This window comes from Grammomys surdaster, unplaced genomic scaffold (genome assembly GCF_004785775.1).
Source record: "Grammomys surdaster isolate TR1022 unplaced genomic scaffold, NIH_TR_1.0 168, whole genome shotgun sequence".
In the NCBI taxonomy this organism is placed as follows: Eukaryota; Metazoa; Chordata; class Mammalia; order Rodentia; family Muridae; genus Grammomys; species Grammomys surdaster.
This window is the reverse complement of record NW_021604616.1, coordinates 6,533,289-6,558,010: the sequence shown is the minus strand read 5'-3', so window position 1 is coordinate 6,558,010 and position 24,722 is coordinate 6,533,289. Positions and strand designations below refer to the sequence as shown.

The following is a 24,722-nucleotide window of genomic DNA, read 5'->3' as shown; positions in this document are numbered from 1 at the left end:
CTTCTGGCTGTATGTGTAAACACGTTCTCAGTTAGGCTAGAAGGTATGGATACCCATCAGTAGACTGTTCTTGAACCCGATTTCGGCATAGTAGAAGTAATATCTCAAAATAGTCACTTAAGTGTTGTGTAGATTGTGTCATGGGGAAAGAATGCAAGCTAATTTTTAGCAGTTTCTGTTGATGAGCCACTGACATAACGAAAATGAGAGAAGAGTGGCACCATGGCAGACAGCATGGCTCCACCATGACAGACAGCATGGCTCCACCATGACAGACAGCATGGCTCCAGCTCTGGGAAGACTGGTGCTTCTGGGGTTTTGTTTTAGTTTTTGTTTTTGTTTTTGTTTTTTTAGTATTTAGGTTATCCTTAAACAAACATAATTTAGACAAGTTTGGCTCAAGGCCACCCTGAGCTCTACCCACTGGAGAGCCCTCAGCTATCAAAACTCTAGGTCTTTACATTTTATAAGGCTTTGTTCTTGGGGCAGAGAGATCGGGGTTTGGATAGGCTAGGGAGATACTTTATTATTGTTTAGAGTCCACATGATGTGGTGTAGTCAGACGAAGATACTATGAACTCAGTGACCTAGTGGCCTTTTATTCAAAACTTAACTTTATTCATTAACTTGGGAAAACCAACAAACTTTCTCGACTGAGATTTCTTCTTTGGGAAAATGAGGAAATACCATGTATCAAAAAGGGTTCTCCAAATATTGTTTGCTTTTCGGAAAATTATGCAAGCAGAGACATTGGTGAGCTGTTTTGTTTTGTTTTTCCTGATCACAATAGTCAGAGAAGAGAGAGGGAGAGGGAGACAGGGAGGTGGAGGGAAATAGTGAGGGAGAGGGGGAGGGGGAGGAGAGGGGGAGAAGGAGAGAGAGAGAGAGAGAGAGAGAGAGAGAGAGATAGAGAGATAGAGAGACAGAGAGAGAGAATATATGAATATATCTTCTGGGGAAGTAGAAGTCAGCTCTACTTTCCATCGAGCAGAACACAGACCATGTCTTCCTCCAGAGCAAAGAGCAGATAGCTTTGTTTAATGCCTAATAAGAAGGATTCAGATCCTCTGAGCTCAGGGTTCTTCAAAGGAGCTCAAATCCACTGTGCACACAGTGTCCTGGTATCACCCCCCATAGGACTTGGTGGCAAAGGAAACCAACCTGAGTGTGATGTTCACGATTCTCGTTCAGCCATGAGCGTCAGACCGTTGCATCCTGGAACTTCTGCCAACAGCCTGGAGATTGTATCTGAGCAACTTTTTAGCGTGGTAAAATCTCAGAACTTCAGTCAGTCATTGTGCCTCATGCCTAATATATTTCTGGGGCAGATAAGACAAGATATGGTGTATACTTGGTATCTACCATGTGGTTAAAACCAAAATGTTTTATTCACTTGTTCTTTTAAAAGTAAGTGAGCCACTTCTAGCAGTTGTTCCAGTCAACTTACGCACTTTTCATTGTAGCAAAGATTCTTCACATAAGTTTTAGGTGAATATATATATATGTATATATATGTATATATGTATATATATATACATATATATATTCATGAGATATATATATATCTCATGAAGGTGTATATATATAATTGGGCATGGTTCAGAGAAAAAATACTCTCTGCCTAAAGTTTAAGAACAAAAATTGTCATGCTATTTTCTTGCAATTGACAGGCTGGGGTCCCTCATTAACTTTTCTCAAGGCCAGTGCATTATCGTTAGAGATAGAAGTACAATCTGATAGCAGTCCTTAGTGTTTTTCAGTAGGACATCTATGCCTTTATATGAAAAGAAATGGAGACCTAAGGAAGAGAAGAAAGCTACCATCTCCTAGCATTGTCAGTAAGATGGCAAAAACTATCTTTATGAGAGTGAGTCCAGAAGGTCGAAGAAAGGACTGGTGGGAGGGGAAGTTCACCGTTGTAGGTATCTTGAAATTCTACAGTCACCTATTCTCTCCATTGCATACCTTGACATGACATCTAGGTGTAGATCTTGTATTACTGTATTCAGAGACCTTTTACCATCAGTGGATGGAGCTGCTGCTGGGAGCTATGGTCCACTACTCTATTGTCACTTTAGGACAGATCACCATGCTAAGCTAACGTGTTATGGCGCTTGAGCAGGATAGCAAGTTTCTGCTCTTTAGGTGTTTATAATCTAGAGAGAGGGGTACCAGATGTGAAATCAAATACACACATCATAAGAAAGAAAGTATCCATGGCCTTTGGGATGGTATACTTGCTGTATGATAATAACATTGCCCAGAGAGCTTTATTTATTAATTTCCTACAAATAATTTTAGGCTAGTACAACCAGACATGATCTGCATCTAGCTAATTAGTTCTTAGACAAAGAACCAATTTTGTTTTAAGAGCTGAGTCTTAAGATTTAATCCTGAATGCCTCCTGGCAACAACTTGAGCATATGACTATCATCTGTCACTTACAGTAAGGCAACCAAAATTGAACCCTTGGTTTTGACTTGGCCTGTGCTATCAAGTGGCCCCCACTATGAATGGGCAAGCACGGTAAGCTAAGGCCTTAAATATGGTGTAGCGAATGTTCACATTCTGTATTTTAGAACAAGAAAAGAAGAATCACAATTCCTAAGGAAAAGTCCCCATTTGTAAATTTCCCCAAATACAAACTCCTTGGAGAAACTCCTACAAAAACTGTCCCGTAACTTCCTGGTTGGTCTCTCAGGGATTCAGAATGGTTGCAAAAGTATTGGCCTCCATTCTGGGTTAGTCAGAATATCAGAATATCTTAGTTATTTTTTTGACTGCTGTGAAACAACACCATGACCAAGACAACTTATAAAAGATGGCATTTAACTGGGGGCGTGTGCACAGCTTCAGAGGGTGAGGCTATGACCGTCATGATGAAAAGCATGGCAGCACCTGGTAGGCATGTTACTGGAGCAGTAGCTTGGAGCTTACATCTTATCGACAAATTAGAGGCAGAGATAGAGAAAGAAAGACAGACATAGACTAGGAATGGTATAGGCTTTTGAAACTCAAAGCCCAACCCAGTAATTTATCTCTTCCAATAAGGCTACACCTTCTAATCCTTTCCAAACAGTTCCACTAACTATAAACTGAGCATTCAAATATATGAGCTTATTAGGGCCATTGACATTCTATCTACCACACTGGGACTTCTCTACTATGCATGAATTAGATGTTTCCAGATATACCATTGAAATCCTTAGTGGTACAATCTTCCTTCAGAATTCACATGGTAACCACAGAGCAATGACTGGCAACTGTAGCTCTGTCTGTCTTTGAAAATTAAAATGTCTGGAATGTCGCTTCGCTAAGGACTGTGGTACAGGGCAATGACTGACTGCTGGTCCTATGCAAAGTCGAGGGAGATGGATGGACTCAGGAAGAGTAAAGAAGGAAATTACTGATTGTTGTTCATGAATAGTTTAGGCTAGTAGACTGTTGTACTAGAAAAGACCTTAAAATCTATAACAATGGCTAAATGACTTCTCAGGGCTTGTGGAAAACCCAATCTGTTGCCTGTTTAATTAATTTAATTTGAGGTCATGGCTAGATGTTGGTATTAAAGAACTAACTACAGTAAGGAGTTAAAGATTATGGTTTTTTTCTTTCCTAGATTCTGTGTTGCTATGCCTCTGTTTAACTCAGTGTTGCTTTTCTTTTTTCTTTTTTTTTTTTAAGTGTGATGGTTTAGGGCATTGGTTTAGTGAATCAATTCATTGATCCTACCATGTAATGATTTTACTTAAGGATTATGTTAGTAGCTTATCTCCATGGTGAAATTTTTTTTTTAGTAACTTGAGGTCATAGTAATAACTCCATTTTTACTCTTACAACACTTGAACTTTTTACAATGATTCCAATAAAAATAATATATTTTTTATTATAATCAAATTGGAACCAATGTACTTACTGATTATCATGTGCCAGGCACTGGGCCTTTGACAAAACTGTAATCCTTCATAAGCTACCTTCATGAATAACATTATTATCCCTATGGTCCAGAAGAAAAGGCAGGTTTCAACCATTGTGGTACAAAGTAGAAAAGGAATTTGTTTTGCAGCAGTGTGTTCCCTGGACATAGACTCTTTCCCAGTCACTCTGCTGGCTTGTATCACTCAATAAACTATTAATTAAAATGTTATGATGAAATCTGCAGAAGTGAGTTCATTCTCATTCAGGACTTATTAGAGGTCCAAAGAGATACCTTTAAAAAGCCATAGCAAACAGATGAATGTATTGTTGTGAGCTCAATGATAAGGTTGAGAAAGGTTAGCTTTAAATTGTAGGACCAACTGAGCACCATTGACATGGTCAGTTTTTAAGCAAGATGGTTAAGGATGAGAGGAGAAAGTTATATGGAAAGATCAAATTATAGAACAGTGTGCTTTCATTTTGTAATACAGGGGGAGAGTAAATGATGCAAACTGTATTTAAAATATTTTTAATTGTACTGAACATGTAAAACCATCCCCTTTATTATTCCCTCAATGATACAATATAAAAACTCACATTGTGTTATATTTTATAGGTTATTCAGAGGTTGTTTGACATATCAGGGAGAAGTGCATTGGTTACATGCAAGTACTAAGTCACTGGGAGATATAACTCCACAAAGACTACCCCATTATTGCTGCATGACTTTTAAGACCTAAAACGTCAAAGATGTTAGGTTACCTATCACTTTATACACACTAAGAAAGACTGAAATGCTGCCAGTTAAGACACTACCAATTAAGATGCACTCTGATACCTGAATGTGAAAGAAGAGGGTGCACACTGTATAGGATGTGGGAAAGATGTAGTGATATTATTGATTTCTGAGAGGCAAGGTTCTGATTTATTTATTCTGGCTACTTATGTGTGTGTGTGGAAATTCCCCATATGATCCTGGCTGACTCTGACCTCAGTCTCAAAGGCCAGAGTGAGTGATTCTCAGTTTCAGAAGTGCCAGGTTTAAAACCTCGTGGCATTTTCTGTATCAGGTTTCAAGACTTGAACTCAGGATTTCAGGATGTAAGGTAACCATTGTACCTCTCTGCCAGAACTCCAGGGCAATAGGAAATACAATACAGCAGTAGATTAGATAAGAGCTAAGAGCAGAGGAAAGAAAAGCAGTTGAGTGATGGAAGACCATGAAAAATAACACTTCAGTCTGAGGAACAAGTTAAGTAAATATGCAGAATGTAGGTTACTAATAAATAAACATGTTTTATATCTTTAATTTCCATGCATCACTTTGTATTAGATTTTTTGCATGTTTAAAGGCAACCATAAATTCCATAGTAATGAGATTACCTCGATAGTTTATCCCTTTGATAATAAACAGATTTCTTGAGGTTATTTTTTACCACCTTTTATGAAGAAAATATAATTAAGTAATAAATATTACAGTCTGAAATCTATTATTTAAGATATGGTAAGTTTTCATTTAAGCTGCTTTATTACATTCCTTCTTTTATTAAGTGTTGGGATAATTTTGTGCTCTTTCTGAAAGAATACACTTTGCTTCCCTTACTTGGTTATATAGCTGGATGTATTCACTTCACTAGTACAGTACAAGGTTACTTTGTATTTCAAAGAAATCTGAAATTTTCTAATGTTTGCTAACAGTGTATCACTGACTTAAAAACAGTTTATGATCATGTCAATGTATCATAGAATCTACTGTCTGTAGAGCTTCAGTGAAGGCCACAAAGCCATTACCAAATCCCCAGAGGTGGTCACAAAGCTACTCTGAGAATATGATGTCAATACTCTGAGAATTATGCCAATAGGTGATTTTCTCATATTGTTGAACTTTAATCTAGTATTTTGTAACACAGGGGGGAAAAGTAAATGATACAAACTGTATTTAAAATAGTTTAATTGTTCTGAACATGTAAAACATCCCCTTTATTATTTTAAACATTTTTAAACATTTAACCTAGCGCTCGTCTCTTGATTTAAAGCTACCAACACATTGATGGCTCCTATTCCAGCAGATACATGGAAGGACTGGTCTCCTGAGGTTGATATAGTAGACACTAATTCTAGAACTATAGGACTGAGAAGTGGTGAGGTCCCAAGGGCTCTGTCATCATACACAGTTATAGCTGAAGAAGTTCAGTACATATGTTACTGAATTCAGCTCTTTCCTACCCGCACTATCTCATACATGCTTTCTTGCTCTATTATCTTCACGCAAGAGATAATGCCGCCAGAAGCTTTCCAGATGTGAACCCCCTTGGCTTTTGATTTTTCAGACTCTAGAACTGTAAGACATAAACCTCTGTCTTTATAAATTTAGTTACTTCCCTCCCCTCATCCCTGTCTGCCTGCAGCAGGTAGGAGAGCTGGCTGCAGCACTCAGGAGAGCAGGCTCTGTGGCATTGGGTGAGCTAGCCAGAGCAGTGCTGGTGTAGGTCTAGGAAAGAAAACTAGTGGACTGACTAACCCAGCTACCTCCCAGGCCCCAGTCCAGGGCTTTGAGTTAGCCCCCTCCAACATCTATGACCTGATGGAGCACAAACAAGTGTAAACTACAGACAAGAACGTAGGCTCTGTAGCTAGACTAACCTTAGTTTGGGACATTAACTTGGCATTGTGGGACCAACACAATAACTCTTCAGCTGGATCAGGATCCATTTATATATGTGACTTAAATGTAATATCTCAGGCCAGTTTTTGATATTTCAAAAGCAGGCATATGGCCATTTGACTGCTGCTTTCCAGTCTACCTGGATTCCAAAGTCCTCACATGAGCAACAGTACTCTATTTATTCTATTTATGTTACTACATAGATGTAGCAGATATGTAACCACATACATTTAACATGTAGGTAACTATACACATGTAACATATGTGTAACTACATGCATGTAACATGTATATATGGCTGTTTTTCTTTGTTTTTATTTCAAGACTGTATTCCCACCAGCAGCTGATGAATGTTCCCCTTGAATCTTATCTCCTCCAGCATGAGCTGTTGTTTGATCTTGTCCACTGTGACTGGCTTAAGATGAAATCTCAAAGTAGTTTTGATTTGCATTTCCCTGATGACTAAGGATGCTGAATATTTTTTAAACTGTTTGTCAGCTGTTTGTGTTTCATCTTTTGAGAACTCACTGTTTAGATATGTCCTCATGTTTTAATTGAGTTATTTGCTATTTTGATATACATTTTATGTTTGCTTGTTATTTACTTCTTTATATAATTTGGATATTAGCCCTCTATCAGATGTGTAGTTGGTAAATATCTTTTCTCAATCTGTAGCTTGTTGCTTTCTACAAATGATGGTATCCTTTGCCATACAGAAACTTTTCAGTTTAATGAGGTTCCATTTATTAATTGTTGATCTTAATGCTCTGTTCAGAAAGTGTTTTTCTATGGCAATGAATTCAAGGCTATTCCTTAGTTTCTCTTCTATCAGATTCAGTGTATCTGGCCTTCAGTTGAGGCTTTGATCCATTTGGAATTTAGTTTAGTTTAGTTTTGTATGGAGTGGTAGATATTGATATTGACCAGCCTTGTTTGTTAAAGATGTTGTCTTCTTATCGGGATGGGTATGGCCCTCATGCCTCACTGGACAACGACAGGGGGACCGGAGCCATTATAAGGTCCCCTTCAATTACTGGAGGTCGGGCCTCTATCCCCACCTTCGAAAGTTTAGAATTGCCACAGCCCTTCTATACTTAGAGAAGGGAGGAGATGTCAGGGGCAGCCCTGATTACACACTGAAGGCCTAAAATCAGCCTTAGGCCTAAAATCAGCAATAGGCCTGTCATACATGTATACTAACACCAAGTCTTGGGTCTCTGTGGAAAAACATTGAAACAGATGGCTATAAGCTATTGTAAACAGGCAGCCTTTGTGGAAATTTACCAGCCTGAGTAGTCATAGACCTTGTAAATATGTAGCCTTGGCAGACAATATCAACTTAGATAAGGACAAGCGAGTCATAGGCAGAGTCATAGTGACCTGTCCCCTGAACCTTCACCCAGCCAATACCCAGTTCTAAAAGATATCTGTATTCCCCCTGAACACCCACACTCCAATGTCATCCCCTTCCCCACATCCTGCCTTTCTGTGTTTATAACCCCTGTGTGAATGAATTATGATTTGAGAAAAAAATAAATAAATTATTTAAAAAAAAGAAGCTGCCATATGATGGGAAGACCATCATGCCTGGAGCTTCAGAGCTTCTCACTGTATAGAAGTTCATTGAACATATAGACTTTGGTCTATGCAAGCACTTATTTGAATGACTACATTAATCTAGCTGTGTGATTTTTTTTTGATTGGAAGTTTTTTTTAAAATAAAGCAATTTTTATAAAAATAAAAAAAGATAAGATGTTGTCTTTTTTCCAGTATGCATTCTGACTTCCTTATCAAAAGTCAGATGTACATAGTTCATAGGTGTGTGGACTTAAGGCAGGGTCTTCAGTTCTATTCAGTTGATTAACATGTCTATTTTTGTGCCAATACTGTAGTTCTGTAGTAGTTTGAAATCAGGATTGGTGATACTTCCAGCAGTTTTTTATTTTTCTGAAAAAAATTTTTTTAGCTATCCCTGTGTGTGTGTGTGTGTGTGTGTGTGTGTGTGTGTTTTCAAATGAAGCTGAAAACTGTCTTTTAATTTCTGTAAAGAACTGTATTGGAATTTGAATGAGGGATGTAGATTGCTTTTTGTAAGATGGAAATTTTCTTTTCTTTTTTTTATTGGCTATTTTATTTACATTTCAGATGTGATCCCCTTTCCTCATTCCCCCCCACCCAGGAACCCCCATTGCATCCCCCTTCCTCCTGCTTCTATGAGGATGTGCCCACACTCAGCCACCCACTTCTACCTCCCCACCCACGAATTCCCCCACACTGGGGCATCCAGCCTTCATTGGACCAAGGACTTCCTCTCCCACCTATGCCCGACAATGCCATCCTCCCCTACATATACAGCTGGAGCCACAGGTCTCTCCTTATGTGCTCCCAGGCTGGTGGTTTAGACCCTGGGAGCTCTGCTTGGTTGGTATTGTTGCTCTCCCCATGGAACCACATACCCTTTCAGCTCCTTCAGTCTTCTCTCTCACTCTTCCATTAGGAACCTCATGATTAGTTGAATGGTTAGCTGTGAGCATCAGCCTCTCTATATGTCAGGCTCTGGCAGACCTCTAAGGGGACAGCTATATCAGGCTCCTGTCAGCATGCACTTCCTGGCATCCACATCAGGTTCTGCCTTTGGTAACTGCACATGGGATGGATACCCAGGTATAACAGTCTCCAAATGACCCTTCCTTCAGTTTCTGTCCCACATTTTGTCTCCATATTTGCTCCCATGAGTATTTTGTTACTCCTTCTAAGAAGGACCAAAGCACCCACACTTTGGTCTTCCTTCTTCATGAGCTTCATGTGGTCTGTGAGTTGTATCTTGGGGTATTCTGAGCTTTTGAGCTAATATTCACTTATCAATGAATGCATACCATGTGTGATCTTTTGTGACTGGGTTGACTCACTCAGGATGACATTTTCTAGTTCCATCCATTTGCCTAAGAATTTCTCAAATTCATTGTTTTTAATAGCTGCCCAGTAGTGGTATAGCTGGGTCCTCAGGTAATGCTATGACCAATTTTCTAAGGAACGGCCAGACTGATTTCCAGAGTAACCAACCACTTTCTGATTAAATTTAAGGCCTACTCTGTGAGATTGAACCCATACCCAACACTGTTTGGGTAAACGAGAACCTGATCATACATAGGTCATGAACCTAAGGGAAAACCAAACACTACTCTTTTGCTACTGAAATGGACCAGTAAAATTACTCCTAATGACATTCTGCTGTATTTATAGGTCAGTGTCTTGCCCATCCAGTCCTGCAATGGATGGAAACAAATACAGATACTCCAACTGGAGAATGTGCAGAAAGTGAGACACCTTGAAACACTTAGTCCTAAATGGGATACTTCCATCAAACCTTGCCCCTCAGGGCTCAGGGAACTACATAGAAGTGATAGCAGAATGATTGTAAGAGCCAGTGGGTATGGAAGACACCAAGGAAACAAGGCCTTCTAGACACAACATGACTGACAAACACATGAACTCCTAGAAATTGTGGCAGCATGCACGGACAGGGTCTGCACAGGTCTAAGCCAGAGGGATTCCAGTGCTGAGAGGGGAAGCTACTACAAGCTTCCAACTTTTACTTGTCTGGTTCGAGTTTCTCCAAGAAATTATTTTGAGTCTATTGTAAAAGCTGAAGTTACCCTGATTTCTTTTTTCAGTCCTTTTGCCATCAATGTGTGTGTGTGTGTGTATGTGTGTGTGTATGTGTGTGTGTACAAATAGACATATGTGTATGGGTATAAATGTGTATATGTTCCTTCCCTATATACTCTTTGGTTGGTATTTTAGTCCCTGGAAGAAGTGGTCCAGTTAGTTGATACTATTTTTCCTATGGTGTTGCAATCCCCTTCAGCTCCTTCAGTCCTTCCCCTAGCTCTTCCACTGGGCTCCCCAGGCTCAGTCTGATGATTGGCTCCTGAGTATCTGCATCTGTATTGGTTAGGTGCTGGTAGAACCTCTCAGAGAACAGCCATACCAGGCTCCTGTCAGCAAGCGCTTCTTGGCATCATCAATAATGTGGAGGTTTGGTGTCTGCAGATGGGATGGATCACTAGGTGGGGCGGTCTCTGGATGGTCTTTCCTTTAGTCTATGTTCCATTTTTTGTCCTCGTGTTTACATTGGACAGGAATATTTCTGGGTTAAAATTTTTGAGATGAGTGGGTGGCTCCATCCCTCAACTGGGGCCATGCCTGTCTATGGGAGGTGGTCTATATAGGTTGTATCTCCCCTTAGTTGAGTATTTTGGCTAAAGTCATCACCACTGGGTCCCGCGAGCCTCTCACTTCCCTGGAGTCTGGTACTTTCTAGTGGCTACCCCCCAGTTCCCCATCCCCCACTGCTACATGTTTCTATTCGGTTTCTTGAACCTCTGCACTTCTCTTCTGTTCCTTCTAATATCAGAGCCTGTGCCCTTTTTTTCCTCCCCGCCCCCTCCTTTCAGTTCCTCCCAGGTTCCTCCATCCCTCTACCTCCTGTGATTCTTTTGTCCCTAGTTCTATATAGGATTGAAGCATATACACTTTGGTCTTTCTTCTTCTTAAGCTCCATATGGTTTGTGGGTTGTATCATGGGTATTCTGAGTTGTGGGGCTAATATTCACTTATCAGTGAGTGCATACCATGTGTGTTCTTTTGTGTCTGGGTTACCTTCTAGTTCCATCCATTTGCCTGTGAATTTCATGGATTCATTGTTTTTAATAACTGAGTAGTACTCCATTGTGTAAATGTACCACATTTTCTGTATCCATTCCTCTGTTGAGGGACATCTGGGTTGTTTCCAGCTTCAGGCTAAGGATGCTATGAACATAGTGGAATATGTGTCTTTGTTATATGTTGGAGCATCTTTTGGGTATATGCCCAGTAGTGGTATAGCTGGGTCTTCAGGTAAAACTATTTCCAATTTTCTAAGGAACCACCAGATCAATTTCCAAAATAGTTTTACCAGCTTGCAGTCCCACCAGCAATGGAGGGGTGTTCTTTTTTCTCCACATCCTCACAAGCATCTGCTGTCACCTGTTTTTTATCCTGGCCATTCTGACTGTGGAATCTCAGGGTTGTTTTGATTTGTATTTCCCTGATAACTAAGGATGTTGAACATTTCATTAGGTGCTTCCCAGCCATTCGAGTTTCCTCAGTTGAAAGTTCTTTGTTTAGCTCTGTACCCAATTTTTTAATGGGGTTATTTGGTTCTCTGAAGTCTAACTTCTTGAGTTCTTTGTATATTTTTGGATATTATTAGGTATGTATTGGTAGGGAGAGAGGTGTGTAGGACCTCTATTGGATGTAGGGTTGGTAAAGATCTTTTCCCAATCTGTTGGTTGCCATTTTGTCCTATTGACGGTCCTTTGCCTTACAGAAGCTTTTCAGTTTCGTGAGGTCCCATTTGTCAATTGTTGATCTTAGAGCATGAGCCATTGGTGTTCTGTCCAGTAAAATTTCCCCCGTGCCAATGTGTTTGAGGTTCTCTCCCACCCTCTCTTTAATTGGATTCAACATATCTGGTTTTACATAGAGGTCCTTGATCCACTCTGACTTGAGCTTTGTACAAGGAGATAAGAAAAGATCAGTTTGCATTCTTCTACAAGCTGACCGCCAGTTGAACTAGTACCATTTATTGAAAATGCTGTCTTTTTTCCACTGGATGGTTTTGGCTTCTTTGTCAAAGATCAAGTGACCATAGGTGTGTGGGTTCATTTCTGGGTCTTCAATTCTTTTCCATTGATCAACGTGTCTGTCTCTATACCAACACCATGCAGTTTTTATCACTATTGCTCTGTAGTACAGCTTTAGGTCAGGGATGGTGATTTCTCCAGAAGTTCTTTTATTGTTAAGAGTAGTTTTCACTATCCTGGTTTTTTTTTTTTTTGTTGTTGTTCTTTCAGATGTATTTGAGAATTTCTCTTTCTATCTCTATGAAGAATTGAGTTGGAATTTTGATAGGGATAGCCTTGTCAAAGGCTTTTTCAGCATCTAATGAGATGATCATGTGGTTTTTTTTAATTTGTTTACATAGTGGATTACATTGATGGATTTCCATATATTGAATCCTCCATCTCTTGTATTCTTTTGGTGAGTCTTACCTCTGAGTTTTTTGTTTGACTCACTTTTCATTTCTAATTTTACCTCATGGTTTATTTGTTTTGTTTTGGTGATTCTATTCCTACTTTAATATCTTGCTCTTTCTCATGATTTTATTCCACTGGTCATGTTTTTACAGACTTCATTAAAGGATTATTCATATCTTCTAACATATCTTTGAACATATCCTTAATAGCTATTTTGAAGTCCTTCTCTTGTGCTTTGGTTGTACTGCATGTCTCAGGGCCTACAGTAGTGGGATTGCTGGAGACATATTGTCTTAGGTATAAATAATTATATTTTTGGGCTGGTGTCTAGGCATCTGAGTTTGGGATGATTGTGATTCTATGTGTTGGCTTATGGTCTTGTCTATGTTGGATGAGTCTTTTGTTCCTTGGTTTCTGTTTCCCTTTCTAGATCTTAGAAACTTGTTCTGGCTGTGGCTTGTCTGGTAAGGAGTACTTCTAAGGCCTTGCAGGTGTGGCTCCTGAGGGTCCCAGACAGAATATATTTCTAGGCATTATACCCTTACATAACAGACTAGGACTGGGCCAGAAGGGATTAGTGACAAGGACCGCAGGAAGGAGGAAAGCTGGGTCTGCCATGAGGTTTGGCACAGTCCCCAGAGAGTGCATTCAAACAGGGAGTATAAGCTCCTGTAAGAAGTTTGCTCCAGGGCTGGGGATGAACCTGAAGAATTTTAGATGTCGGACACAAAGGACAGTGAAGACTGCTGAGCCTCATTTTTTCTTAAAAAAAAAAAATGGTCTGTAGAAATTCTACATATTCTAGTACCTGATCTTTCATTAATCATTTACATAGCAGATACATTCTGATGTGTGACTTTTCTCTCTGTCTCTGGTAGTATTTGGGAGAGAAACATTCTTAATCTTTCTTACATATTTGCGTGTTTATATCTTGTTAGAGAAATCTTATAGTTTCCAAAGGTTGTTATATATAAACTGATTGTCTTTTGGAATTCTCGTTTTGTTCTGTGAGTCATATAGAATATGTATATTATTGTTTCCATAGAAATAATGTTACTGGCAGGATGGTTATTACAAGACCCTCCTATTACTACTGATGTATAAATGACAGCTCTGCCCTATACCATTTCAAAAATAAGTAAAGTTTCTGAACATATCTGTGGGTATGCTCTGTGTTCTCCAGGCACACAGTCCAGTGAGAGTGTCAGCCAGATGTCACGAAGGCCTCCTTATCACATGACAAGTTACAGGTTGATTTATTGTGGGGTTAGTCTGTGGAACAAGGACAGCATCCGAACCCCAAGTGCTTCCCGCCCTTTCCTCTCTGGTGAACCATTTATTCCTGTGGTTCCTTGAAGTGTGGCTGTTTCAGCCTCTGCATGTTGCCACATCAAAAATAGAGAATACTTTTCTGGCCTCAGGTTGTTAGTAGGTAAAGTGCATCTAATCAGTCAGGTTACATGCAGCCCACTAAAGGGTAATGAGTTCTCAGTGGAAGGGTTTGTTTTAATTTTATGCATGCATGCATGCATGCATGCATGCATCCATCCATCCATTCTTCCATTCATATTTATGTATGTAGTCTGTCACTCAGCTCTGAGTTTGTCTTTTGGAATTCTCAGTTTTGTTCTGTGAGTCATATAGAATGTGTATATGTTAAAATATATAGAATGTGTAAAAGTTTGAAAAAGTTAGGTTGCCTTGAAGACTGCTGCAGGGAAGGAAGGCTTATTTGAAGTCTCGTATGTCTCTCTTCCTGTGTGGGCAACATTCTTTGCCCCCTGAACCCATGAGACAGTGAAAAGTGAACCTGTATGACACAGGCAAGTTCTGTGACAGCCTACTTTGTTCACATTTTTAAAATCATATATTTTATTTTCAAATTTATGTGTATAAGTGTGTGTTAGAGAGGGGTGTGTACAGTGAGTGCTGGTATCCTCGGAGTCCAGAAGAGGATGTGGGATGCCCTTGAGCTGGAGTTACAGGGGGCTGTGAGCTTTCTGACTCAGGGACTGAACTCAGGCCCTCCATAAGAGTAGTACATGTTATTAGCCACTGGGCAGGGTCTCCAGCCCCTTGTTTACATTCTGGGTAAGCCTTTCCATTCACATTTTTTTTATTGTTTATTTTGTTTTAGACTTCTCAATATTTGCTTTCTTGGAGATAATCATAAGTTTAGGATGAGGGCTTTGTTCTTGTTTTTTCGTTGTTTTTTTTTTGGGGGGGTCAGAATTTTAGTTGGTTTTCAATGTGAGAGTAAATTAGTATATGGAGTCTTTCAGGTTGCAGAAGTGGATGCTGGCCAAATGCATAGCCTTATTTCATGTGTTGTCACTTTTGCCTGAAGGCTTGTTGGAGACGGAGCCACTGCAAGGAAGAGATGGGGATGCAATAGGCACTGCTGACTTCTCTAGCATGCTCTCTGAGGAGGAGAAGGAAGAGCTAAAGGCAGAATTAGTTCAGGTATGTTTAGCAATCTTCTCTTTCTATCTTTAGTTCACTACAGTTCCTGCATTGCAATTATGTTGTCTTTCCTGTAGTAATAAAGTGTAATAAATAGATACACTGCAGAATGCTGCTTGTGTTTCCAGTGGTAAAGTAGGGGGCTGAACTGCCTAATCCACAATAACAACTAGCGTTAAGTATGCGCTTCTTGTTTTCCTTAGTATGGAGATGTTGTGTGAATGCTTAAACACTTATGGACCAGATGGAATGTGAAAACCATGAGTCAAACGAGGTGTGGTTGTGCATGCTTGTTATTCTTGCCTTCAGGAGGCTGGGGCAAGAAGATGAAAGCTGGAGGTCAGCTTGGGATATTGGAGGAGTCCCAGGCTAGCTTAGGATATGGGATGAGTCCCAGGCTAGCTTGGGCTACATAATAAGACCTTGTCTCCAAAACAAAACTAAAATAACCACAACACAGGTGTAATCTCCTTCTTAAGAGGGATTCTTCAACATTTTTATTATTTTAATGAAACTTTCAATCCTGAGAGCAGCTGACCTGGCTCTTTTGCAGAAGAATAAGGCTCTGGGGTGGAGAGATGAGCTACAATTAATTAGGGCTTAATTAGAGCTTTTGCAACTGTTATAGGAACCCATGCTAGAGAAAGTGCCAGGCTCATCCTACGTACAGGTCTGTTGCAGGCCTTTTGCTGGCTGTCTCTTCTCGACTGTTGACTCACTGCTTAGAGGTGCCTCTTCCTTGGCGAGGGCTGGAGAAGGACTCCTGGAGCAGAGTAATGCAGGAGGATAGGAGAGGTTCAACCTTCCATACCTTCCAATCCGATTCACTAGGCAGGAAGCTCTTGTTCCCCCTAAAAAGCAAGACTTTGCTTTCCTGCTGTCACCTCACTAGCTTAGGGCACAGCCTTGAGCTCCACCACACCTGATGCACTCTGGTAACCCAGTATCCTAGTAAGATCTTAATTAATTGCAATAAATTGCTTTCAGTTTTATTCTTTAATTGTTTACATTGTGTTTTGTTGAGGCTGAGTCTCCCTATGTAATCCAGGCTGACCTGGAATTAATAATCCTTCTGGCCAGCCTTCTGGGTTGGGTGTATAGATGTTCACCAATATATCCTGATATAAGTTTCCATTTTATGTTATCGTCATATCTATGGGGTACAGTATGATGTATGAATCCATGTGAATAGTGCGTGGCAGTCAAGTAGGGATGTATGATGTATGTGCTACCTCACACACCTAGCTTTTTTTGTGGTGAGACTATTTAGTCTCTTATTTCAGTATTATCGCCCTACTGTACAGTGGGAACAGAACTTACTCCTCTCTAAAATAAATTTGTTTCCTTTGACTATTTTCTCCTCATCTCCTCTCCAGCCTTCACTGAACACAATTTTATGGGTTTTGAATCAAATACAGATAAGATCATGTAATATTCGTTTCTGTGTGCCAGCCTTCAAAATAATTTCATTTTAAAATAGAAGACCAACTTGATCCTTTAACACAACTGCCAAGTATTTCAGCAAATACATGCTGTACTTCATAAAACAGAATATTCTTACTATTTTTGTTAGGTTTGTGTATGGCCATTGAGTGGTCACACATGTCAGAGTGCAGAACAAAGGGTAAACCCTTAATGGGTAATAGGCTAACTTTACATGGTTTATGTAAAGTTATAACTCAAGAGTCTGTTTCACAACCTGTTTGTGTTAAGTATAATGTCAAAAAATTACATTCTATAAACTGCTATAGGCTAATTGATTTGAAGCTTCTTAAGTATATAAGTTCTTCGCTACAAGAGCTCAGTTCAAGAAGGCTTCTGTACCAGAGTGACCACTGGAAAGTGCCTTGCTTTGTCTAGGTTCTGGGATTATTGGGCTGTGCATACATATATAAATCAATTCACTATGTTCTATAGATCTGACAGTGGGTGTATATTATTCTTATTATCAAGGGAATCATAAGCATTGATTTTAGATGGATGTTCCCTAAGTGCAAACTGCCAGCAACAACATTCTCAGAATTTCCTGTCTTCTTGGTCACAGCAGTAAGCTTCTAGCAAGTTTCATTTCCAAGACTTTGGGTTTCAGAATCCTGATGGTCACACCAGATCCTTTGTAACTGTGTACGTGTTACTGGGTCTCATAGTTCCATCTGTCACAGTGCACTGGCCTTCAGTGCTTTCTGTTTTACTTCTGGATGCTTGAGAGATAATCACCCAGGGTCAAAGTTAGCATCACAACATCTAAGGACTCTTGTGCAGTATCCATTACCCAGACAGTGAAAGACATGCAAGGGTATCTTTGCTGTTTTCCCTCACCCATTTCCACTTCTTTTCCACTACTCCCACCTTGTGCTTGCCCTTTTCCCAAATCTTCTTTCCCATACACACCCCTTTGGAGTGTGCTAACACACAGACAGCACTGTGGGTCCTGTGTGTCTCACACATATTCAGACTTTGCTTGCAGCACTAGGATCCAGTTAGCATGAGAACATTAAGAAAGCTCAGCTTGGATCCTCACCCTCCACAGGTGGTCAAAAGTAGCTGGAAGGTCCCTTGAGTCTTATAGGCGTGGATTATGAAGAGTCCTCAGAGGCCAGGACATAGCGCAGCAGGTAAAGGTGTCTGTAGCCAAGCCTAACCGACTTGAATTAGATTCCTGAGACCCACATAGTGGAAGGAGAGATCAAGTCTCACAGGCTGTCTATGGCCTCCACAAGTGCACCATGGTATGTGCATGCCCTCTCCATTCAAAAATAAATAAATATTTTTTAAATTTTTAAAGATTCTTTAGAGAGCACTCTCTTGAGGCAAAGTGCAGTCCTGTGTCAAAGCAAGAGTTTTTTGTAGAAGGACTTCTCTCTGATTGTTTGCCCAAAGCAATCTTGGGTCTGACAGATAGCCAGAGTCTGGTTCGCTCTTCTTCCCAATTCCCTCCGAGTTTCCCATTGCCCTCTGTCTTCCCCCATTTTGTTGTTAATGTCTGGAGGAGGATGTCCTCACACAGTCTTCTAAGTCTGTCCATCCACACATTTTGAGCACAATTTGAACAGTAGTTTTTTTTTTTTCCTTTTTAAATGTTATACTTGTATTCTTTTTTTTCTTTTTATTTTTAAAATGTTAATCAAAGACTTTATAAGTTTGGTAATGCTCAATAACAAGATCGGAAGTGTAACCCAATACCCAACCTAGATATACCAACCATCTTCGACTGGCGGAGACACATAAACATCCGCCTCCATGTTCCCCTCCCCCCATCTCCTAGCTCCTCCTCCCCTTCTTACTCCTCCTGTTCTCTCCTTACTCCTCCTACCATAGCTCCTCCTACATATCACCCTTCCTGTTAAGATAAAACTTTTCTCTCAAAATACAATTAGAGCATAACTATACCAGTTTGTGTCAGTAAGGGACAAGATAGACCTAATACCCAGTCCATCATTTTGTTGACTAACCAGAACCTCTGTCATCTCTCCTAACTAAAAGACTTAGTTCTGAACCTGGATTTTTTTCTTGGCTTTAGAATGAATGTCAGCTGAAAACCATCCTCTTAAGTCTTTTCTCTCAAAGTAAATAGCCAGGATTGGCTATGAGACTATAGTCTTCAACCCCGTCAGAAATCCAGAATGACTGAATTAACTGAAATTATGGGAAGCACAAAGCATAGCTTCTAAAACTTAGCCAATTTATAGAGACTTCTGAACACCTGGACAGTCCCTATACTATAAAACATTGGAACATCCGATCTTCAGCCTTCTGGCCCAGGATCATCTGACATAGCTTGTGATGCAGAATTATTAAGGGCTGATTACTCTGTCTTGGCAGATATAATCAGTCAGCTATTCCGAAAGTGTGTACTTTTCAGGACAGTAATTTGTCTGTAGATGAAAAGAGGCAACTCTTGCCTAGTGACTATCTCACCACAACTGGAGTAACTCCAAAGTCGCTCAATTTCTTCTTAGAATCCAAGACAGGAAGCTGTCAGGAACAGATAGGTCTCTAATCAAAATGAACTTTGATGCAGAAATGTTTGTAACGTCAATTCTGTGGACTTCTGACGTTTTGAAAACCAACTATCTATGTAAGGCAATCTGAATTATTGTCTGTTAAGTCCTCTCAGCTATTTCTAAATAAAATATAGAAAACACCCTAATAATAAACTCAGAGCCATGAATTTGCTATAGGCCCTTAACTCACAGGCTAACCGTCTCAAATCAGTTAAGAAAGTTAAAGGACTGGGTCTAAGCCTTGTATTCCTAAATGTGTTATATAAGCACAATGCCTATGTGAATAACAATATTAATCTCACTTCTATATCAATAAGAAACTCGTACCAATGAAAACCTTAAATTTGAAATCAAAGTAAATTTTGTACCATTTAAGAAATTATAACTTCAGCTTAATAACAATTATACAGATTTCTACCAGTAGGTTATGGCTGTGCAATAAATCCTAGCTATTCCTCCCTGTTCCAACAAAACCACTACTTTTCTCTTGAAAGACAGCCCAATATTAACCACCTCAGTCCCCAAGCCCAGGGAATAGGGGCACTGACTCTTCATTAACTTCTTCTGATTACGGGCGTTGAGATATTAGAAGAGGGGTGAGGGGAAGAGTAAATTGATAAGCCTCTGACGTCCATGTCTTCACTGCATTCAGCTGAGATTCCAGGACATCAGTGGTTCGAGCAGGTCTGCTCAGCTTGCTTGATGAGTAGATACACCAAGGCTGTGTATTCTGCAATATACAATTCTCAAAACAACTTTTAGTATCAAGATATTTTTTGTTTGAATTCTAGAATCTAGTTTTCTGGTAGCCTGTCTCTATCATATCTAATCCATATAATTCTGGGAGTTTCTATGAGGGTGTGCTCCCACCATCCTCCCATTCCCGCCTTCCTGCTCTCAAATTCTCTAACACTAGGGAATCCAAAGTATTGGGTACCAAGGCCCTCTACTTCCACTGATGCCTGACAAGGCCACCCTCAACTAACTATACAGGTGGAGCCATGAGTCCCTCCCTTTGTGTTCTCAGGCTGGAGGTTTTAGAATGGCTACTCCAGCTTGTTTCTTAGGACCATTTGCTTGAAAAATTGTTTTCCAGCCTTTTACTCTAAGGTAGTAGAGTCTGTCTTTGTCACTGAGGTGGGTTTCCTGTATGCAGCAAAATGCTGAGTCCTGTTTACATATCCAGTCTATTAGTCTATATCTTTTTATTGGGGAATTGAGTCCATTGATGTTGAGAGATATTAAGGAACAGTGATCATTGCTTCCTGTTATTTTTGTTATTAGAAGTGGAATTATCTTTGTGTGGCTATCTTCTTTTGGATTTGTTGGAAGAGGATTACTTTCTTGCTCTGTCTAGGGTATAATTTCCCTCCTTGTATTGGAGCTTTCCTGCTAATATCCTTTGTAATGTGGGATTTGTGGAAAGAATACTGTGAAAATTTGGTTTTGTCATCGAATATCTTGGTCTCTCCATCTATGGTAATTGAGAGTTTTGCTGGGTATAGTAGCCTGGGCTGTCATTTGTGTTCTCTTAGGGTCTGTATGTTGTCAATCCAGGATCTTCTGGCTTTTATAGTCTCTGGTGAGAAGTCTGGTGTAATTCTGATAGGTCTGCCTTTATATGTTACTTGGCCCTTTTCCCTTACTGCTTTGAATATTCTTTCTTTGTTTCATGCATTTGGTGTTTTGATTATTGTGTGACAGAAGGTATTTCTTTTCTGGTCTAGTCTATTTTGTGTTTTGTAGGCTTCTTGTATGTTAATAGGCTTCTCATTCTTTAGGTTAGGGAAGTTTTCTTTTATAATTTTGTGAAGACATTTATTGGCCCTTTAAGTTGGGAATCTTCACTCTCATCTATACCTATTATCCTTAGGTTTGGTCTTCTCATTGCGTCCTGGATTACCTGGATGTTTTGTGTTAAGAACTTTTTGCATTTTGTGTTTTCTTTGACAACTGTGTCAATATTTTCTATAGTATCTTCTGCCACTGAGAGTCTCTCTTCTATCTCTTGTATTCTGTTGGTGATGCTTGCATCTATGACTCCTGATCTTTTTCCCTAGGTTTTCTATCTTCAGGGTAGTCTTCCTTTGTGATTTCTTTATTGTTTCTACTTCCATTTTTATGTCCTGTTTGGATTTGTTCAATTCCTTCACCTGTTTGGTTGTGTTCTCTTGTAATTCTTTAAGGGATTTTTGTGTGTTCTCTTTAAGGGCTTCTACCTGTTTACCTATGTTCTCCTCAAATTCTTTGAGAGTGTTATTTATGTCCTTCTTAAAGTCCTCTATCATCATCATGAGAAGTGATTTTAAATCTTAATCTTGCTTTCCTGGTGATGTGAGGAATTCAGGACTTTCTTGTGTGAAAGAACTAGGTTCTAATGATCCCAAGTACCCTGGGTTGCTGATGCTTATGTTCTTGCACTTGCCTTTTGCCGTCTGGATCTCCTTGGTGCTACCTGCCCTGTCTCTTCCTGGAGCCTGTCTTTCCTATTATCTTGGTTGTTTCAGAACTGTGTGGGGTGGGTGTTACTAGAAGGGTTAGAGCTGGGGCCCAAGATCTGCTCAGTGCTTGGGCCCAGACCGGAAGGAACCAGTGCTCCAGGCCAGGAGTGAATTCCTGGGTCCTAGTGGGTCCCAGTTACTTCCTGTTTGGAATTGGTGTTGCTGTCTCCTTACCTGAGATGTTGCCCGAGTTAAAGCTCCTGGGAGGCCTGCTTCCTCTGGGTTTTGTGAGATTGGGTACAGAGCAGCCGCCTGGGATCTGCTCAGTGCTCAAGCCCAGACTTGTATTCTTTAAATTCCCATGAAACCAGTATCATCCCTGTCCTGATGCAGTGATTTGTCCACTAACTATAATTAGCTTGAGTTATTTTGCAGCTTAATAAAAAATAATCTATATTTGTAATGCCCAAAATGGAATATGTATTTTTATGGATCTTATCACTATATCACAAAACATGATTTCATTCCAGTTATTTGTCTGTCTAATCATATATGTGGACTCATTTCATATATATGGACTCACATTTGGTGTCTAATTTCTTTTTCCTAAACCTAATATTTTCAAAGTTCATCCATGCAGCAGCATGTATTAAGAGTTAGTCCCTTCCTTCCTTCCTTCCTTCCTTCCTTCCTTCCTTCCTTCCTTCCTTCCTTCCTTCCTTCCTTCCTCCTTTTGGTTTTTTAAAAAGAGAAGTCAGAGCTTCTCTGTGTAGCCCCAGCTGTCCTAAAATCATTCTGTAGACCAGGCTGGCCTTGAACTCACAAAGATCCAGTTGCCTCTGCCTCCTGAATTCTGGGTCTAAAGACGTGCTGCCACTGCCTGGTGAGAGTGCATTCTTGCTATGAATGCACTGTATCCTGTTTTATGCATATACACAGTGTGCTTATGTTCAACCTTTGAGGGACATTTGGGCTGTTTCCCTCATGGTTTATAAACAGTGCTGCTTCGCACATACAGATTCTCAGTTTCTTAGGGTATATGTGTAGAAATGTCACTACTAGGCCAAATGGCAGTTCACTATTTAGTTTTGAGAAACCAGACAGTTTTCTACAGTGCAGAAACCATCTTCGTTTTTCATCAGCAAAATGTAAAATTTCCATTCATTTATTCCTTCACTGTGGGTTTCTTGCTAACCATATTTAATCAGTTAAAAATGACACACCTTAGTTATACATGCTTCTCACATGGAAATTCATGTGAATACATGCATACACACACACACGCACACACACACATATATATATATGAACCCTAAATAGTGAGTTCCAGACCAGCCAATGTTATAAAGTGAGACCCTGTCTCAAATAAATATTTAAATATTTTAAAAAATCAAAGAACCAATTATTCACTTCTAATGAAGAAATAATTTTAAACTGAGGGAAAGACTATTCTAAATGCTTTGGTTAATTTGATTTAGTCTTATTCTAGATTTGATGTGACACACAGAAATGTTCACAATATAGACTTTACCTGCCACCTGCAGCAGAATATTTCAGGTCACTTATCAGATAGTATAAGATGTCTAGCCTTGCTTGATACTTCAAACCTTTGGGATAATGGAAGTGGGCAGCATACATGGGATTCTGCATTTTACATGTGCCCTCAGGGTAATTTTTATGAATTGTGGTTAAATCAGTGCTATCATTGAACTCTTAAATCTCAGGACTGTGCTATTTGGGTTTATAGTTTCATAAGTTTTGATCCATGGTTGCTTGACCATATTGCTGTAGGCCTATGAGATAGATAGATAGATAGATAGATAGATAGATAGATAGATAGAAGATAGATAGATAGATAGATAGATAAATAGATAGATAGATGTATATGGTGTGTGGAAGAGAAGATTGCTTACATCATAGTGGGCTAGAAACAAAGAAGAAAAACCAGTGGAAGAAGCCAGCATTCTATCACTCTTGAGAGAACATGCAGACTCCCTCCTGACAGTCTCCATTTCCCAAAGTTTCCATCATCTCCCAGGCTGGAAACCACACCTCTGACACATTGGCCTTGGAGGACATGCTCCAGATCCAAACTATAGAAACTGCGAGTGATAACTAGTGTGGAGAGTCAAAATTTTATTAAAAACTCCAATTCAATTTTTCTTTTACCCTTTTCTCTCCCTCATAACACAAAAGTAATTCACTATGCTTCTCCAGCTCCATATGCATGAGGCCGAAATAGCAAGATAGGTAAGCCCTTTTTCCTTCCCTACACTGGTAATTTATTTCTGCAAGTTAAATTTTTCCCCAAGTCTTTTTATCACACAGTTGATACTACAGAAACACCCTACTCGTCATCCCACCCCAAGCAAGAACCAGTAGTTTCAGTAACTCAAAATGAAAAAAAAAAAAAGCAGGACACTTGTAGCTATCAAAGAGTCAGGAAGACCCAGCAGTCAAACATTTTCTCTGGTAAAAGAACAGTAGACTCGTAGGCAGCAGATGACATACAGTAAGGCACTTTGACAAAGATGAAAATGTGGAATATGACATGATAATCAAGAACAGAGAAATGCAGTTTTAAAATAACACCATGTTCTCAAGTAACAGAGAGACTAAAGCATGTGCACCAATGGGGGTCTGAGCATCCTCCTCCTGCACCTATCTGCCGAAGCGTGCATACAGGAGACTTGATCATCAAGAAAAAGACACACTTCTACTGATTATGAACATTTATGAAATGTGTGATTCAGTCTCTTTTCCGGAAAAGGTTTCAGAGAACATACAGAAACATTTACTGAATACACAAATTGGATAATGTGAAACCTTCTAGAACATTTTCCTGACAGTAAAATCCCCACGATATTGCTCTTTCATAGTGTGCTATTTAAGATACTTCTAATCTGGACTTGTGAGTCTTTTCCTGAAGTGATTATCTGTGTTGGGAGGCTTCCCACCTGGGGAGCAACTCAGTGGGAGAGTACATGTTTATCATGTGTGAGTCTGAGTACATGTTTATCATGCATGAGTCTGTGGGTTCAATTTTCACCATGGCAAAAACAGAAGAAGAAGGAAGAAGAAGGAAGAAGAAGGAAGAAGGAAGAAGGAAGGAGGAGGAGGAAGAGGAGGAGGAGGAGGAGGAGGAGGAGGA

The 24,722-nt window shown here is 39.8% G+C and overlaps 1 protein-coding gene across 3 annotated transcripts in view; it reads left to right on the top strand.

Annotated features, from left to right (window-relative positions):
- The window catches only part of Tpd52l1 (TPD52 like 1), a 104,875-nt gene that overhangs the window by 51,291 nt on the left and 28,862 nt on the right, over positions 1-24,722 (top strand). For all 3 annotated transcript variants that reach the window (XM_028766442.1, XM_028766439.1, XM_028766441.1), the window contains exon 2: positions 15,011-15,126. In XM_028766442.1, the coding sequence (XP_028622275.1) occupies positions 15,011-15,126 (116 nt within the window). The remainder of the gene's footprint in view (positions 1-15,010; positions 15,127-24,722) is intronic.